The sequence below is a fragment of the Temnothorax longispinosus genome, unplaced genomic scaffold (assembly GCF_030848805.1).
Source record: "Temnothorax longispinosus isolate EJ_2023e unplaced genomic scaffold, Tlon_JGU_v1 HiC_scaffold_58, whole genome shotgun sequence".
Taxonomy (NCBI): domain Eukaryota; kingdom Metazoa; phylum Arthropoda; class Insecta; order Hymenoptera; family Formicidae; genus Temnothorax; species Temnothorax longispinosus.
In genome coordinates this window covers 19,046-37,962 of record NW_027270429.1, presented here as the reverse complement: position 1 = coordinate 37,962, position 18,917 = coordinate 19,046, and the positions used below count along the sequence as shown (strand labels likewise).

General features: G+C 33.7%; 2 protein-coding genes across 9 annotated transcripts in view; one reads left to right on the top strand and one right to left on the bottom strand.

The window, feature by feature from the left end:
* Window positions 1-11,122, top strand: part of Atp8b (ATPase phospholipid transporting 8B) — a 54,371-nt gene extending 43,249 nt beyond the window's left edge. For 4 of the 8 annotated variants that reach the window (XM_071797352.1, XM_071797351.1, XM_071797345.1 and 1 more), the window contains 13 exons: window positions 645-703; window positions 828-1,040; window positions 1,231-1,436; window positions 1,518-1,673; window positions 1,864-2,506; window positions 3,093-3,272; window positions 3,883-4,624; window positions 4,720-4,912; window positions 5,933-6,084; window positions 6,150-6,502; window positions 6,926-7,151; window positions 7,263-7,498; window positions 7,584-11,122. In XM_071797352.1, the coding sequence (XP_071653453.1) occupies window positions 645-703; window positions 828-1,040; window positions 1,231-1,436; window positions 1,518-1,673; window positions 1,864-2,506; window positions 3,093-3,272; window positions 3,883-4,624; window positions 4,720-4,912; window positions 5,933-6,084; window positions 6,150-6,502; window positions 6,926-7,151; window positions 7,263-7,498; window positions 7,584-8,003 (3,779 nt within the window). In that variant the 3' untranslated portion in view covers window positions 8,004-11,122. The remainder of the gene's footprint in view (window positions 1-644; window positions 704-827; window positions 1,041-1,230; window positions 1,437-1,517; window positions 1,674-1,863; window positions 2,507-3,092; window positions 3,273-3,882; window positions 4,625-4,719; window positions 4,913-5,932; window positions 6,085-6,149; window positions 6,503-6,925; window positions 7,152-7,262; window positions 7,499-7,583) is intronic. The other 4 variants (XM_071797348.1, XM_071797347.1, XM_071797346.1 and 1 more) reach the window with 4 other exon arrangements.
* Window positions 11,123-11,898: 776 nt separating this feature from the next.
* On the bottom strand, window positions 11,899-15,101 carry Cdk7 (Cyclin-dependent kinase 7). Its single transcript, XM_071797353.1, has 5 exons — window positions 14,898-15,101; window positions 14,602-14,661; window positions 14,411-14,519; window positions 13,827-14,272; window positions 11,899-13,743 (listed from the first exon to the last, which is right to left on the bottom strand). The coding sequence occupies exons 1-5, from the start codon at window positions 14,949-14,951 to the stop codon at window positions 13,396-13,398; spliced, it is 1,017 nt and encodes a 338-aa protein (XP_071653454.1). The 5' UTR covers window positions 14,952-15,101; the 3' UTR covers window positions 11,899-13,395.
* Window positions 15,102-18,917: the final 3,816 nt, after the last annotated feature.

The following is an 18,917-nucleotide window of genomic DNA, read 5'->3' as shown; positions in this document are numbered from 1 at the left end:
ATTTATTAAATTTCATAAATAAAGAAAACGGAGTATGTAACACCCACGTAGTTTTCATGAACACGTGACGGCGGGGTGTGCCTACTACGCAAGGATCGATTCGATCGTTCTTCGTGGTAATGCCATGCAGTAGTGGACTTTGCCACACTTCGCATGACGAGCCAACGATTAATAGTTTATCCAGTTATGTGGAACTGCCGCGGTAGATATATTACAAGCGAATGTAAAGCAATGCACTTGACTATAAGACCGATTAGCGGCGAAAAAAAAGAAATATCCGGCGCAGCTACTATATTTTCTATTTTAAAGGCTGTAAAATTATTATTTGTTTTGTTCCGGTGTATGGTGCGAAACTTAGAAAATAATACGTGATTAAAATAATTTTGTTTGCCTAATCGCTATGTAAAGAAACGTTTATTTCCCTTAGTATCTGTAAGTTTATTGCAACATCCGCATTCTTTTTTTCTCAACACGATCTATACATGGTAAAAATAGACAACGAAAGTATATAACAATCTACTGTAGGATCTAATGAGAATCATTGATGTATATAAATATTGTTGTATATATATCAGCTACTGTTATACAGACACATGCGATAAATGTTTCGTTTATTGTATTATTGTATTCTATTATTTTTACAGAAACAGAGAGGCGGATTCGCGCCAATAATCGCGAGTACAACTCACAGTTTAATTATGCGGTAAGACGGAACATATCTTCTTGCATTACTCTTATCAAATCTTAAAAATTAAAAAAAAAATGAAAAAATGAAAGGTATTTAATGTGTAACGGATATGAACACGAATATTTCTATTGATTTGCAGAATAATTACATCAAGACGTCCAAGTATTCGGTTCTGACGTTCCTACCATTGAATTTGTTCGAGCAATTTCAGCGGCTCGCTAACTTTTACTTCCTATGCCTGTTGGTGCTTCAGATGATCCCCGCCATATCCTCTTTAACCCCTATCACCACAGCCATACCGCTTATAGGGGTACTCACACTCACTGCCGTCAAAGATGCCTATGACGACTTTGTAAGTATTCCGTAATCAACGTCTTTACTACTTTTTGCTACATTTTGTGGAAAAAAATACCAATATATATATCATCAAAATAGATACATAAAATTATAAAAACATCTTTTAGAACAGTATTCAAATAAAGTAGACTTTATACAAAGAGTAGAGTATGATCCGCGAAAACTTAATACAATTTAATTTCCAGCAACGGCATAGCAACGACTCTCAAGTAAATAATAGGAAATCCCGGACGCTGCGGGGTTCTAATCTTCGTGAGGAGAAATGGTCGCAGGTTCAAGTGGGCGACGTAATTAGAATGGAGAACGATCAGTTTGTCGCAGCGGACGTTTTGCTGCTAACGACGAGTGAGCCGAATGGCCTCTGTTACATCGAAACAGCGGAATTGGACGGGTACCGTTTATGAAAATCGTTCAATTAAATGTAAAATTGTGTATCTATGAAGATGTAATAATCTCTATAAACTTTGTGTAGGGAGACGAATTTGAAATGTCGTCAGTGCCTGCCCGAAACTGCCGAGATGATGGAAAATCACGAATTAATCGGCCAGTTCGATGGAGAGATCGTTTGCGAAACCCCTAATAATTTATTAAATAAATTCGACGGAACGCTAACGTGGAGAGGAAAAAAGTAAGATGAACGCTATATAAATGGAGCACAGCGAGAGCCAGATAAAACGGAATATTCCACAGAAGGCCACAGTTTCTTGTAGAAATTATATATAAAGATATCTGATTCTTGCTTTGCTCGCGTCAAGTTTACTTAACTACTGTTTATCAGCGATACCGATATGATACTAATATTTCACAATTAATTGCAGATACGCATTGGATAACGACAAGATTATTTTACGGGGCTGCGTGCTTAGGAACACGCAGTGGTGCTATGGCATGGTGATCTTTGCGGGCAAGGATACCAAACTGATGCAAAACTCAGGGAAGACCAAATTTAAAAGGACCTCTATAGATAGACTGCTGAATCTTCTCATCATCGGGATAGTGTTTTTTTTACTTTCCTTATGTCTGTTCTGCATGGTCGGCTGTGGTATTTGGGAAAGCCTTGTGGGCCGTTATTTCCAAGCGTACCTACCGTGGGACTCGTTAGTGCCGAGCGAACCCATTACCGGTGCCACAGTGATTGCCCTACTCGTGTTCTTTTCGTACTCTATCGTACTGAACACGGTGGTGCCAATCAGTTTGTATGTGAGTGTCGAAGTTATTCGGTTCGTTCAATCATTTTTGATAAATTGGGACGAGGAAATGTACTACGCGCCCACGAAAACGCACGCTAAAGCAAGGACTACCACGTTAAACGAGGAGCTGGGCCAAATAGAATACATATTCTCCGACAAAACCGGGACGTTGACGCAGAACATAATGACTTTCAACAAGTGTTCTGTGGCAGGCAAGTGTTACGGCGACATCATTGACGAAGTTACCGGCGAAGTCATCGATTTGAGCGAGGTGAGTCGTTCTTTTATTGACGCGAAGATCCCTAACTCGATGCTGAACGACAGGGTACGTGCTGCAACATAAATTTTCATGTTATTACAAAATTATACATATTATCTAAAATAAGACAAATACATTATCCGCATTATATTAGCTATGCTTCCAATGCTGCGTGAAAAAAAAAACGTCATTGATCATATGCTTTCGCTGAAAATTCTTTGTTATTGTTATAGAGGGGTTACATACTGCATTGTTACGTTATATATGTTATATTCTTTTTATTACAATCTGTGCTACATTTTATCGTGAATTATAGCCTATAAATAATCATGCGAAAAGCTATAGAACGTCCTTTTTTTTCTTCTTGCAAAACACGTTAAAACATGTTTACATTAATAATGCAATTAGCATTAAAAATTGTCCTTGCACACTATTACATGCATACGTGATTTGTTGAATATTCCTGATTGTCTATATCGTGATTCCTTTTTTACTCATACATGATAATTGTCTTCAGTTACATGCGAATATGATATCAATTCGTGGTCATATCTTTGCAAGAAATTTCATATACTTAGCATGTGTGTGCTGCATGTAGACGGACAGAGCTGTTACAACGTCGACGATGCGGTGGAAGAGCGGACAGGAATTTGTACGTCCAGTTTATACACCATTAAGTGGTCCGAATGTACGTCTTCTGGAACAAGCAGACAGGGTGTCTAATACAACACCGGAACCCGGGATCAACGGCAGCCCAAAGATTCCACACAAGTCTTCAGTACGCATGTTGATAATTAGCACCTCTTGTCAACGATCACGAAATCTGTACACGAAATCTTTACACGCTATCGCTTTTATCTGTATACCCCGTTGTCGTCCTAATTGTATATATCATATTCAATATCATCTGTTTATCGTTACACTAGTAACTTATCGCATATAATATCATATAAGTAACAGAAGCATTTCTATTGTTTTTATTATACGCTCAATAACTGTATCTGTAGTGTTTGTGCACGTTAGAACTTTACACTGTGCCATAAACTAGATAAATAAAAGTCGTACCTATTCCTTGTATCACACAAACGCATGGTTAAGGCTAATTTCTTTTGTAGCTATTTTCTTGTAATGTATATACTTTGATACAATGATACAACTAACGGTATATAATCCAGGTCTTCCAACAAACCTATTTTTATGGAAACAAGGTACATTACTCTGGATAATATGCTTTCTAAAGCTTTCCGTCTAGCTTTCTTTCCTTTCTTTTTTAACAACAGCGGATTTCCCGATCTCTGCCAATAAGATTAACTTTCTTTTACATTAACCTCGTGGTACACGAACAAAGTGCAAAGTTCTTAAAATAAATTTCATTACACATTTTGCAGACAATGCCACCCTTGGATTTCTCGTTTAACAAGGACTACGAACCAGACTTTAAATTCTATGATCCCGCGCTGCTCGAAGCTGTGAGACGGGAAAATCAGGACGTCCACAGTTTTTTCAGACTGTTAGCACTTTGTCATACCGTTATGCCGGAAGACAAACACGGCAAGATCGAATATCAAGCACAATCGCCCGATGAGGCTGCCTTAGTATCCGCGGCTAGGAACTTCGGTTTTGTCTTCAAGGAGAGATCGCCTAACAGTATAACGATCGAAGTAATGGGAAAGAAAGAGATATACGAACTTCTCTGCATTCTGGATTTTAATAATGTGCGAAAGAGAATGTCCGTGATTTTGAGAAAAGACGGACACCTCCGATTATACTGCAAAGGAGCGGACAGCGTTATTTACGAGCGATTGAAAAAGGACAGCGACGAGATAATGGCAAAAACATTGGATCATCTAAATAAATTTGCGAGTGAAGGCTTAAGAACACTGTGCCTTTCCGTGAGGGATTTGGACGAAAGTTTTTTTAATAATTGGAAGCAACGCCATCAAGAAGCCGCGTTAAGCCAAGAAAATAGAGACGACAAGCTAGACGCGATTTATGAAGAAATAGAGAAAGATATGTCATTATTGGGTGCTACTGCCATCGAGGATAAATTGCAAGATGGTGTACCTCAGACCATCGCCAATCTCAGCCTCGCTGGCATCAAACTTTGGGTATTGACCGGTGACAAACAGGGTAAGCTTGAAGATCATACAAGTATTATAAGGACAAAAAGACTTGTGCTTGTGTTCGTAGAATAACATCTTTACGTCAAACTTTTTTTTGTACAGAGACGGCTATCAACATCGGATACTCATGTCAGTTATTGACGGATGATCTCACAGATGTCTTCGTAGTAGACGGCACCACTTACGATGGCGTGGAAACGCAATTAATGCGATATTTGGATACCATTAAGACGGCCTCGACCCAACAGAAACGGCCGACACTCTCCATTGTCACATTCAGGTGGGACAAGGAAAGGTCAGGCACATGAAAGAGACGGAGTACAACCTATCAATTTTTTCTATTGCTGATTCTAATTAACGCATTCTTGTTAAGAAAGGAAAAGAAAACTTATCTCTCACACTGAATGTGGCACTATGTTTTTCATGTAATGCTTTCTATGTCTATACAGTCTTGCCTAAAAATTTATCGTACTTAACTGCAGAGAACTCGTATGCTTTATACCCAAGCTAGCGGATCTCGCAATGCAGTTCAAATTAAAATTTTTGTAAGAATGAAAAACTTGGTACTTGTTTTCCGGATGATACGAGGATGCGACAAATTTGTATTTTGCTAGCTTAATTCATCATACGTGCATTGGTTTATACATATCCCATCTTCTCTATTTGTCCATCGCGAAGCCCGACTTTGAATTACAATCTGCATGCCCTATATCTGATAGTATTCATATCCTCTGTATTTAAAAAGCATTACAAAATTATCTTCCATTTCTTCTGAAAGATATCAACATTTGCTACTTCTTTTTGATAATATAACAATATGGCTATATTTAGAATGATAGATTAGGTCTGCCTTTTTAAATCACTTCAGATATTTTCCAGATACTGCATATGTTATATCTGAATATCCTACAATTTAGTAATATATATAGTTATAGATAACTGAGATTTACCATGATGCTTGATACTCACTCCTTCTCTTTCTGTATGCTTAATAATTAATCTTAGTGATAATATTAACACAACTGGTATGTTGTTTGTGTCACATTCTTGTATCTATAGTTTATTAATACAATGCACTGTCTATTGTTTACGATTACCGTGCATCATTTTCTAATAGCAAGAAGTTTCAAAATTTCTTTTCATTTCGTTAATGATCACGATTTATTATCTCCGGTCCAATTTCTGTTATAACTGTGTCTGTTTTAATTGTGAAGTGAATAAATTTTAGAGTGAATTTCATTTCGTAAATACCAGATGATCAGCTTTTGTATGAGAAGAGATCATCTTTTGTTTGAAAGCTATTTTCTCTGCACAGCAGTGATACCGAATACAATCCTAGTAGGGACGAGCAAGACGAGCACGAGATGGAGAATTCAACAGGATTCGCGGTAGTTATCAACGGACATTCTTTGGTTCACGCGTTACATCCACAACTTGAACACCTTTTTCTAGAAGTGTCCAGCCAATGTAAGTTAAAGTGGATCACGCATGTTTATAGAAACAATTTATTTGATGGCTCGAATCTCTTGTAGGTAAAGCTGTAATATGTTGTCGGGTGACGCCACTACAAAAGGCGATGGTCGTCGAGTTGATTAAGAAAAATAAGTCCGCGGTGACTCTGGCAATTGGCGACGGCGCCAACGACGTCTCGATGATAAAAACAGCTCACATCGGTGTTGGTATCAGCGGGCAGGAAGGATTGCAGGCGGTATTAGCCTCCGACTATTCGATAGGGCAATTTAGGTTTTTGGAGAGGCTGCTTCTGGTCCATGGCAGATGGTCGTACTATAGAATGAGTAAATTTCTTAGGTATTTTTTTTACAAGAATTTCGCGTTTACTCTCTGCCACATCTGGTTTGCTTTCTTCTGCGGATTCAGCGCACAGGTAAGATCTTCAAAAACTACGGTAACTACTTACGGTAATAATGATGATATAATAAAGATAATGATAAAGATAACGAAATGAATGATGATTTAAAGGCGAATATTATTCATAATGCTCCTTTGTAAGAGCTTGTTCCAAAGGAGTATTATTCATGATAGGGCTGTTTGTTTTCGTTGCACTTCTGAACTAGTACAATAATTTAAAATGAAAGAACATATATTTGTTTTATTCTAACTTATTGCACTAGTTCAGAAGTGCAGAGAAAACGAACAGGCTTAAAACTCCTTTGTAAGAGCTTGCTCCAAAGTCGAGATTTTGAATATGAATTTAGATATTTTTCTGACATGTTGTAGAAAATAGTACATAGATTGCGCGCAATTAAAGTTAATTGTATGTTCATCTCTTGCATATATTTTCTTGCAGACTGTATTCGATCCTATGTACATTTCCGTCTACAATCTATTTTATACCTCGTTACCAGTCTTGGCGGTTGGCATTTTTGATCAGGATGTTAACGACAAGAACAGTTTAATGTATCCGAAGCTATACGCACCAGGATTACAAAATTTGCTCTTCAACAAGAAGGAGTTTTGTTGGAGCGCTTTACATGGATTTTACGCTAGTTGTGTATTATTTTTAGTACCTTACGGTAAATATTTTACATCTAATTATTAAAGGGATTGGTTTATATTATATTTATTTTGAAATTGTAACAACGCAAATTTATATGCTAACGTACATATCTTGGGTATTTTGACAGGGACATACAAGGACGGGGTATCACCTAAGGGTTACGTACTTTCTGATCACATGCTGCTGGGCAGTGTAGTAGCCACTATATTAGTTATAGTCGTGACCGTTCAAATAGCCCTCGACACGTCGTACTGGACAGTTTTCAACCACATCATGGTGTGGGGCTCGCTCATCTGGTATTTTATTTTAGATTATTTCTACAACTTTGTCATAGGCGGTAGTTACGTCGGCAGTCTTACGATGGTACGTATCGTCGCGAATCCTCGTCCGTACTCTCCGTAGTTGCCAGTATATGCAACACTTATTAGTACTTAATTCATGTCTGCAGGCCATGTCGGAGGCGACCTTTTGGTTCACTACAGTGATATCCTGTATAATTCTCGTGATACCGGTACTGTCGTGGCGATTCTTCTTCATGGACGTCAGACCGACACTGTCCGACAGAGTCAGACTGAAGCAGAGACTGGCACAACTGCGTTCCCGTCAAAGCCAGGACATACTGCGTACCCCGTCTACGAGACGTACACGGCGATCCTTACGCTCGGGCTACGCCTTCGCCCACCAAGAGGGCTTCGGCAGGCTCATCACATCTGGGAAAATTATGCGCAAATTGCCAAATGGTGGTGATTTTAAGTTTTCTATGCCGTTTACGAACAATGTTACGAAGCAGGTTAACGCCGCTACGACATCACCAAAGGACAACAGCGCATCTAGAAATTCACACACGCTGGACACGATTAATTTATAATAGTTCGAATGTTTTAGTCAACTCAATGGACACTAAAGTGCAGGTGACTAGTGAGGTTCTCTTAATATACTTAGTTACGGACATTAAGCCAAAATTAAACGCGTCGAATTTATCGATTCTGGTGTATCCCATTGAAATCGTGTTCCCAATATCTTTTTTTCTTTTCTTTTTATGTTAATTGAGAGATGCAAGTGATGTATTGTACGTAGTATTCGAGAGGATCTCGTGAAGCATCGATGTCTGTGATTACGTTACATTTAATTTACATTTATTTATTTGAGGAAAATTTTGATCAATTAAAAAAATCTATTACGATTTATAACGGATGCCTATAAACAACGATAATAATGTTAAAATACAAATGTATGTAATTTCATTAATGCATGTATCTAACGCAATGAATTCCAGTGGGATACATTGAGTTACACTACAATAGAAGTAGCATATGCTATTTTATGTCTATACTTCACTGTTAAGCATTTATATATTTGTTATAATTATGACTTAAGTGTTATGTATTTACGTGTTCAATATTTTTAAATTTATATCTTTGCACTTTTGCCAAGTAAGTGCACGGAATATACATACTTGATTTAACGTTTTGTTGACACAATGATTATGTACGTAAAAATAATGTTTTATGATAATTATATACTTGTATAGAAAAATAGCTTATGCTACGATATAGACTACGATATGTTTTTAGTTGTTATGAAATTTCGTATTAATATATGTGAAAACAATCTTAAATATCAACATGTAAATAATTTTTGATATTTTGTTCGATGAAAAATGATAACTATCTTAATTCCATATAATAATATAAAACAACGTTGAAAGCAAGTATTAATAGAAAATACAGAGAGATATATGTTTTTTTTTATTTTACCTGAAATTATGATATTAATTTTCAATAATTTATTAATTAAATACACGAATCTTATTACAGTTTATTTATACATACTGTAGGTATGTATAAAATGTTTAATTATAATTTACTACAGAAAGTTGAGACGATTTTTTAATATAATTCACGTGTCTTAAAAAACCTTTCTCTCATTAAAAACTCTAATATGGATTGGAAACACATGTTCTCAACATTTAATCGTATTTGTAATTCTGTGGATAATTCTCAGTCCATTTTACTGAAAATCGTAATACAAAAAAAAACCAATGCAGTAAAACGATAGATGAAATAATTTGCATTATCATGCACTGTATATAATAGAAGTATTGCATAGAGGTGTCAAAATCTTGTAATATCTTATCTTGTATTATATATTATCCCAATATGAACATTATTATTGTAAAAACAGAAAAAACGCGTTTACACAATATATTATAAGAATAATAGTTACATTGATAATTGCCTTTATAAAACATGAATATAACAAATGATTTAAAATATTGTATTATAGAATTGACTGTACATATTTTAAAGAGATATATATATTATATTAAATGTTAAGTATACACATTTTTTAAAAGAAAGTAATATATAGATAGATCGATTTAAAATAATATGAAAATAGTAGTTATATTATATATTACACTATCGCGGATAAAGTTTGCCTTGGACTGACTATTGAATACATATATAATATATTAAAGCGAAAAAAACAGTAGCGAAACAATAGAGAGTATGTATTTCTACTTTTAATATTACAATGAAAATTTAGAGAGAAATAGTTTGTACGGGGAAAGTATGCTCCACAATCAAACTATAATTTGAACGGAAAACATTAGAATTTTGGTTGCTTTCAAACATTGTGCCTAATCGTCAAACTACACAGAGTTTCTCGAGCTCCCGTGATATTTCGTTAGTTTAGATTTATATGATGTACACTTTGTTTTTTTTTTCTATGTCAATAACAAACAATTATGAAATAAGTGTATTTACTTTAACTTACTAGTTCCAGGCGCAGGCATTCAGTAGTTTATACCGCAGTCTTTTTTGTATCACATAATATGCTCCTCCAAAGTTTGCAATACAAAAGTTGATTCTCTCAAATAAGTTTCTGAAGTTTTTCTTTTGCTTATCATGAAGCGTCGAATTTTGGGCAAATATTACATTCTGGAAGAAAGTAAATCACCATTAATCCGTGAAATGCTAGCGTAATGTCCTCAATTTAAATGATAATTGAGTTTTATATGACGTCTCGTATACTCGTTACAAAACAGATTTTTATTCTGAAGAAATTTTGTGTGCTTCTAAAATGAATTTGAATTACAAGCATTACAAGTAATAAGATATTAATAAATCTTTGCGCGGTAAAGATGAAATACTTATTAATAACAGTATAAATGAATTCTAAGAAAATAATTTGGAAGATATATTTATATAAACTAAAAATGATACACTGTATGGAATTGTATAATATTCAATATTGAAACAATATTGGACATGTTTCTTCTTTACATGTGGGAAAAATACATATTTAGGTGTGCACATGCACAAGTTACATTCTTTGTAGAATGTAACTGATTTATATGCGCATTCATTTTGCTAACATTTTGTGTTATATTAACAAGATATATATGTAATTTTATCACCTACGAATTACTTGCAAAATTAAATATTAAAATTCTGAAATATCTTGTTATATGTGCTGTATAAGTTTCCGAAGTATTAAATGATTTTTATTTTAAAGAAGCTAAAGAGACTCAATTTTTTTTGCTAATATCCATATTGTTATCTTGTTTTATTAAGTGTAAAAAAAGAGGAAATATATAGATATTATTTGAAACTCTTGATATAATTAATATTGATGTGCTTATTTAATGTAAGACGGGTAAGAATTATAACGCGTAGTCATAAATTGTTGATTGCATAAACTGTTATATGTACGTTATAAGTCAAATGCCGAATCAAATTTGGAAGTAAACTGTATTTGTCTACTGCATGTGCTCTATTGATTATCAAACATTAATTATTGGGACATAGTATAAACCTGAGAAATATAGTAATTTATCTAAACTTCAATTATATAATTTGTATTTTTCATAGCAGTTTGTGTTCATTTCTCTAAACATTTTTCTTATTTGTACGTTTTTTAATAAAATGTTAATATATGACAATAATATGAACAATTAATTAAATATAAGGCAGATATGCATTATATGTGGTTGCTAAACAATCAATCATATGAATATAATTGATATTTTTTAATATAATTATTTATTTTAATATTTCTTTCTTGTCTAAAATAAATAATTTTTCTCTTGAAATAAACTCAATAATTTAATTTTACTTACTATATATATAATTAGTTATCACATATCTAAAACAGTATTATTTCTTTCTGATATTATGTCCAGTATTTTTCATTTTTACCATAGAGGGATTTTTAATAGTAACTTGTCTTTTTAAATTTAACTATTTGTTAGTTGTAATAAATATTGAAATTAATATTTCACGATAGAGCTATGCAAAGGCGTACGTACTTTATGCAAATAAATATTAAAGTTTAAAATGTTCCTTGTACAATGTATGTATGCATTAACGAAGTTTAATACAATTGCAAAATTTTATATATATACATACACGTATGTTGTAATATTCATAAGCAAAAAAAAATAGAAAACTAATCATGGTACCGAGTAGTGGCATACATAGATAAACACGTCAGATGTTCTATTTTTGATTTAATGCAGATTACTACACAGATTAATCACATTTTCGTTTTTATTGATTCATCTCTGCTACTTTCCTTTAAGAGTTTCAATATTCAGTAATATTATTACAAACACACATACACATTTAGCAGTTACTATGCTACTAATCATATGGAGATAATAATATTTAGAAAACATAGATATTTCTTATATTTCAATTCAAACGAAAGGGACCAGAGTACGATATGTGTTAACATAAATTTATCATTTATATAGCACATTTTGTGGTGCTTTTTAAGATTACTTTTCTAATTAAATTACTCCTAATTTATCCGTTTGCTTTCAAGATGTTTGCAATATTGATCGACGAGAAGATAAACGAAGATATACTTGTAATAACTGTAATATAGTCGACGATGCAAGGGAGAGACGTGTAAATAAAATGTGCTTTGCCACAGAGATCGAAATAGTCTTACGAACTCATGTATATTTGTACATGTAAATTAATGACGGCCCTAATCTCCAAACGCATCTTACATCAAAACAATTATGTATTATTATTTTACAAAGAATTTTTTGTTCCGTTTTACCAAATTTAACAATTTAAAGAACAAGGCACGCATAGGTGTAAATCACACATACATTGCTTCAATATTAAAATGTCTATCATCCTAAATTACGCTCGTATGTAAGAAGATATGTAATATAAGATATACTTTCGTAAGGTAAATCTTCGCACGGCCTTTGTCGTTAAATTTAAGGATCTTTGCGTTTTATACTGGAAGCAGAGTGACAGAGGACAGATCTCTTCCGTTCCGAATGCGGCCGGTTCGTTTCGACGTATGCATTAATATAATAAATTAAGAATAATCTTGTACTAAATTGTATTTTTGTTGCATAACAGTATTGATTTATAACTTCATGTACATATGTACATACATAATTGAAGAAAGTTTGCACGTTTTGACGTGTGCATTGAAGAGAGAAGCAATTTCAATGCAGTACAATTATGAGCATTACCTACAAAATGTGCATTAGCAGAATCATAAGACGTAAATTTAGTGAAATGTTCTTTGATCGAAATACGCGAAATGTAAGGTGCGAGATAAATTACAAGCTTCTGTAACTTATCTCGGTTTCTCCATGAAATCCAACAAATCCACCCATAATACGATCACAGATTAGCGAACTGAAACATGCTACGTGAATATCGTGTTACTCGTCCGTACTTATCGTAAATATCGGCCTGGTGTGAAAGAAAATTAATGCTTTATGATTAGCTAGTTACTTTTTTCGTATTCTTTCAGATTGGATGTTTCGTGGTTTACGAAATCGTTTGAATATCTCGTTTTTTAATCTTTAAGTTAATAAAGATATCGCAGCGTAACATTGTATTTTTCAACACGCGTATTATTATTGCCTGTATATATATATCTCCTCCCGCTCCTCTGTCATTTTCACCGATCAATTAGCGGAAATATAGTGATTTATTGAAAAATGGATTTATATGATATTATCGTACAAATTATTATTAGAATTTCTTGCCACAAAATTCTAGATTATTAAAATATAATCACACATGCTTTTTTATGTACTATATATGTGTAAGATATTAGAATTCGAGTAATACTTTTATAAAATTATTTGCTACAACGTGACACAATACTTCGACATACAGTATCACAATTAGAGATCTCTCTAATCTTCCGAAATTGGCATTGGTTGCATCTGGCGAGCAATTTCTTATCTCGTCCATTTGTTCTAGCATCAATCACAATTAAAATTGCAATTTCTTAGCTAAAGAGGCTCCTTCCATCGAATCTAACAGTTTTCTTTTTAGACTAGGTCTTTCTTCACGTTGACGTTTAATGGTCATGGGTAGAGGCAGTTTAGATCCAGCTGTAGGTGCGGGTTTATTGCTAAAGTATGGCATTTGCAGCGCTTGATCACACGTACACCTTTCCAGAGGATTCACGTTCAGAAAACTAGCAATTAAATCCAGGAGATCGTCGCCAGCAGCAGTGAATATATGCTTCAAAGGCGTGCCAGGGAAGGGCTTGAATTGAATAAAGTCCGGTAATTCGGTCATCCCTTGCCATGTTTCTTCCGTTGGAGTACCTAGTGTCTAAACAGAGAAATGATACAACATCAAAATTAGAGAAATAAGATAATTTCACAATGATATATTTTATATTGACGTATTAATACCTGAAATATCCTAGTGAGTTGATCTAAATCAGATTCGCCAGGCAAAAATGGCACTCTTAACAGAAGCTCGGCTAATATACAACCCACCGCCCACATATCAATCGCAGTTCCATAAAGTCTAGCGCCGTAAAGTAATTCAGGCGCTCTGTACCACCTTGTGACCACTTGATGAGTGTTTATCCGGTTAGGTGATCCGAAAAATTTTGCCAGGCCAAAATCTCCTATTTTTAGAACGCCTTCTGAGTTCACCAGTAAGTTATTCGGCTTCAAATCTCTATGAAGTATCCAATTGAAATGAAGATAGTCCAGGCCTTGTAAGGTTTGAATCATGTAAGCCTTTATATTGGCTGCGGTTAAAACTATATTGCTATCTTTTATTATTACTTCCAGATCGGTATCCACAAAGTCGAATACTAACGATACGTTTGATTTATAGCCGAAAACGTCTGAAATTTCAATATATACGCATATAATCATAAAAATGTATTTCTACACAAACTGTATTATATAATTTTGCATGTTTGCCTATTATTTGTTTTAACAATTGAGTATTAATCAAACTTTTCCATGTTAAAATAAAGTACCTAACAGGCCAATAATATTATCATGCTTTAACTCTTGCAGCAGTTTAATTTCTCGCAAAGCAGTCCGGTTTATACCATCTCTAGCTTCTGCACGACTTCCGACCTTAATCTATATTTACAGATATAAAAAGTTTATGACACAAATTGTACAAAAAGTAGAAACATATATTTTGTATAACGTCGGAACTAACCTTTTTCACAGCCACAATTTTATTCGTTTCTATGTCCCTCGCCTTGTAAACCGTGGCAAACTGAAATATACACAATACGGTATATTTACAAATTATATTTATAATATTTTTATACTTAAATCATTGAATCATGTATTGCAATTGCTATGTATAAATATGCATTAAATATAAGTTGCGTATTGTGTGATGCTATCTCAAGCAGGCATCGTACAATGCATAAAAAAACGTTCTAAAAATAAATAAATATTATACGATGCAGTACTTAAATCACTGAAATGGCAAAACGGTGTTCTAACCTGTCCTTCGCCCAGAAAATCGATTTTCTCATATCTCCGCACTTTTTCCGTCATTGTCAGTGAGAGTTTATTCTTCTACCAGCTTCTTTTTCTTAATTATTCTATTTTTACACGACACGTCTTGCACGATACTCCACTTTCTTGGATAACATAGGACGACACGTGTTCACATGACATGAAAAGAAGGAGCACACGAGAAGGAGAAGCAGAATATCTGTGATTTCTGTAGTGCCTAGACTGCCCGCATCGAGCCGCCGCGCCGGCGCCGCGGCGGCGAGAGCGGCCGAACGTGATTGGCCGGACTCGGGGGCTCGACTCGCGAGCCAATCACGTTCGACGTCTCGCCCGACTGCGCGGCGGCAACGGCGCCCGCCAAGCGGCGCAAGTAATACGCGAGTCGCGACACGTTCAACGTCGGTGTGAGACGTCGTCGGTCGTGCAATTCTTTTCTCGCGAACGAAAAGAAATTCGGTTACGGGGTGTTGCAAGCTGAACGTACGCCGAATATTCCGTTCCTTCTTCGTGTCGGCTGAGACGAGTGAGATGCCGTCGCTAGACGAAATGAACGTCGAATGCCGTGCTGGACGTCGCGCCGTACATATCACCCTGCCGGCTGTGATTTGGCGGGTCTCCTGTAGTGCGTTGTGACTGAATGGTGAGTAAATTATATGTACGTATGTGAGAAATAAGTGATTCCTCCTCTCCCCCGAAGCGCGATACATCCGGAATCTTAATGGAATCGTTGTTCCGCGTGTCGCAGTGAAACGATAACCTGCTCCGGAATTCACGTCTCATATGTCTCCGTTTCGATCTTTTCGATGAATCGCGCGGGAAGACGCTAATGAATAGCTTGAACCTCTCGTTAAGTGCGGGAATTAATAATTAATAAGTGATTGAAGAGAACGATCGCGCGTTTGACGTTTCGCACTTTGCTTGTTGCGATCGCAAACGATCGCGAACGAGGTTCGAGGAAGCAAGCTTGCTTCGAAATGCGTATATGAATATCGTGAGTGCGAACAGCTGAAATGTGCATTCACGAATACAATTTCGTTTTTCGTTCAAAAACATCAGACACCTAATTCGTTCGTTCACGTAAAATTCGTTACGTTTATATAAATGTTTCGAATTTATTTGTATCTGCTTTTTTATTCCTCCTAACCTCATATATCTACTCATTAAATTGTATCGTTTGTAAAAATTTCGTCGCGATCGTTCTTGCAGCGCGGTGATCGCGCTACCATATAAGACGATAAACCGTCGTCATCAAGATACTTAAAAATTATAAAACATTCTCTGTTGCTTGTTCCCCAAATATTATTCGTTTTACTTACAAAATTTTTCATAAACGCCTGTTGTCTTGTATTCAGATTTTTAAATTTTGATAGGAGATAACATATCTTTTATTTAAAATAATCCAGATAAAATAAAACATAATTAAGACGCGGTCTAAAAGACGTCTTGTTATGTCCCGATTTTGGACATTGCGCTGTCTGGGAAGTGTGAAAGTGAAAGAAGAGAAAAAGTGAGAGAGGGAGAGAGGGCTATTAGATATTTAACTTAACATATAATATAAATATATAAAATAAATTAATATTTATCGATACATGTAAGATATAAATATTCTCGATTGTAATTGGTTGAGAATCAGTTTAATATTTATATCTTACACATGTATCGATAAATATTAACTTATTTTATATTTTAAATATTTTTATATTATATGTTAAATATACGTAATAGCCCTCTCTCCCTCTCTCACTTTTTTCTTTTCGACACTGCAAACTGCAATGTATATGTACATTTGCAGATGTAGCACGGACGTGCACCAAAATAATGTTTTATCGGAAATCAGTGTCGGGGAAAATGAACGTGGCTACGTAGTACCAATTTCGAAAATAGGGGCTTTCGGTGGTCCCACGAAAAAGGCCGGGATGGCCTCTCTCAGGCTTCTCTCTGATACAATAGATTTATAGATATAGTATCATTGAATCAAAGAGAAGTCTGAGAGTGAACGTGCTTCCGTTTTTTAGATGGAACTTGTCCAGTGACACCTCCACGTGTCACTGAACGACACGTCATTGAAATATACGTAACGTAGGATATTTCTGGTGGGTAACATGCTATGTTCATAATAATCACGATTCTGTTACATACACGATTGTTTGGTTCTACTCCGCGTGCTGCATTCACATCAACACATTATAAAAATAATAACTATAAAAGTTGGAATAATTTAAACATAAAAAAGACATATAAGAATATAAAAAAAGTATGTTTTTTTATTTTAATATTGTTAATTTTTTTATAGTATATAAAACATATGTATATAATATAAAAAAACGAAATGGAGAAGATTAAATATAATATATACGGCATTGCTTAAACATATAATGTATGCATGACGAAAAGATGCACAATGCACCAAGCAGTTATAATTGTTTAGACTATATATATCTTTTTGACCGAATATATAATTACGATAGAAACCTTGAGATTTTGAAGTTTAGAATTTTCCTATATACAAACTATATATTTTTAATTGAAAAAATCAATTAAAAAATTAATTTAGGTAAAACAAATCAATCTGTAGGAGCTCTTTACTATCACCCTCCTTCAATTTTAAAATCAGCGGTTTTCCTAGCTTTCTTCAAATGCATGTTTTTTTTTCATTTCTTGTTTCTTATCGTACAATTTTTATATATACAATTTAAAAAATATAATATTACGTTAAAAAATATACGTACATACAATTTAAAATATAAAAAAGTTATAAAATATATTACAATTAAATTGCTTACACATTTCAGATATCAATAACGATAAATTGTGGACAATAACATTAAATATATGAATATATGTATAAATGTGATAAAATTTCGCATTTCTTATCTTTTTTAATGTAGGCTATTTTGTTTTTTACCGAAAATAATTATAACACGGAGAAAATTTTATAGTAAATATTACTATGGTGTCGCACTAGCTGCGGACCATCGAGGAATTTTAAGTTAAATTACTATGTTTATGGTAAAAATTACGTTATTTTATCGTTTTTAAAACAATAATTATAGTATTTTAACTTGAAATTCCTCGATGGTCCGCAGCTAGTGCGACACCATAGTAATATTTACTATAAAATTTTCTCCGTGAATATATATAGAGACCTTGATTTGGAATTTTTCTTTACAAAATATTAATTCGTAAATGATACACTCTTAACTATTTGCAACAGATAAAATAATTAGATACCGTAGGTAATATGATTTGATTTCTCAGAAAAGATTGATTTATGTAACGGTAGCGAGATTTATTTATGAATTTTAACTTAATATTTGATAAAGAACGAATAAATAAGGAGTTTATTGTATAAATTATTGTATAATAAAAATTTATCACATAATATTTAGAATATATCTTAATGTTTTGTCCTAATATTTTATCAATACTTTTTTAATACATCATTGTGTAAAATTGTAATACAGATAAATACAGACTCTAAATACAGATGATAAATACTAGCAATTTTTAGTTGTCAATTGGCATGTAAACAATTTGTCTTGCGGTCTACTACAGTAATTAATTTACTGCAAGAAGAGTTTTATTTTAGTCATCTCTAAAGAAATGGAAATTTTTTAATTTATTATTGAGCATTTATTTTAGATTACTAACTTTAGACTATTTTTATCTGTACTTGGCCTACGTCTATAATTAAGTACAATTAAAATATATTAATAATGCAAATTGTATACAAATATATTTATACAATATATTTATTGTATCTTAATATATTTATATTAATTGTTCACAAATTTTATATAAATTGTATATAAATATATTTATGTTAATATACAATAATAAAATTATCAAAGAGATAACAATATTTTCTCTCAAAAGTAAAAGATTGTACCAATTGTATTAATTATCAGTTTATGTAAAAAAATGTCTTATCGGTATAATAGTAGATTTGTATATATATACTTAAAATTAATTTATATAAATTTATATAAAATTTGTATCGCGAAA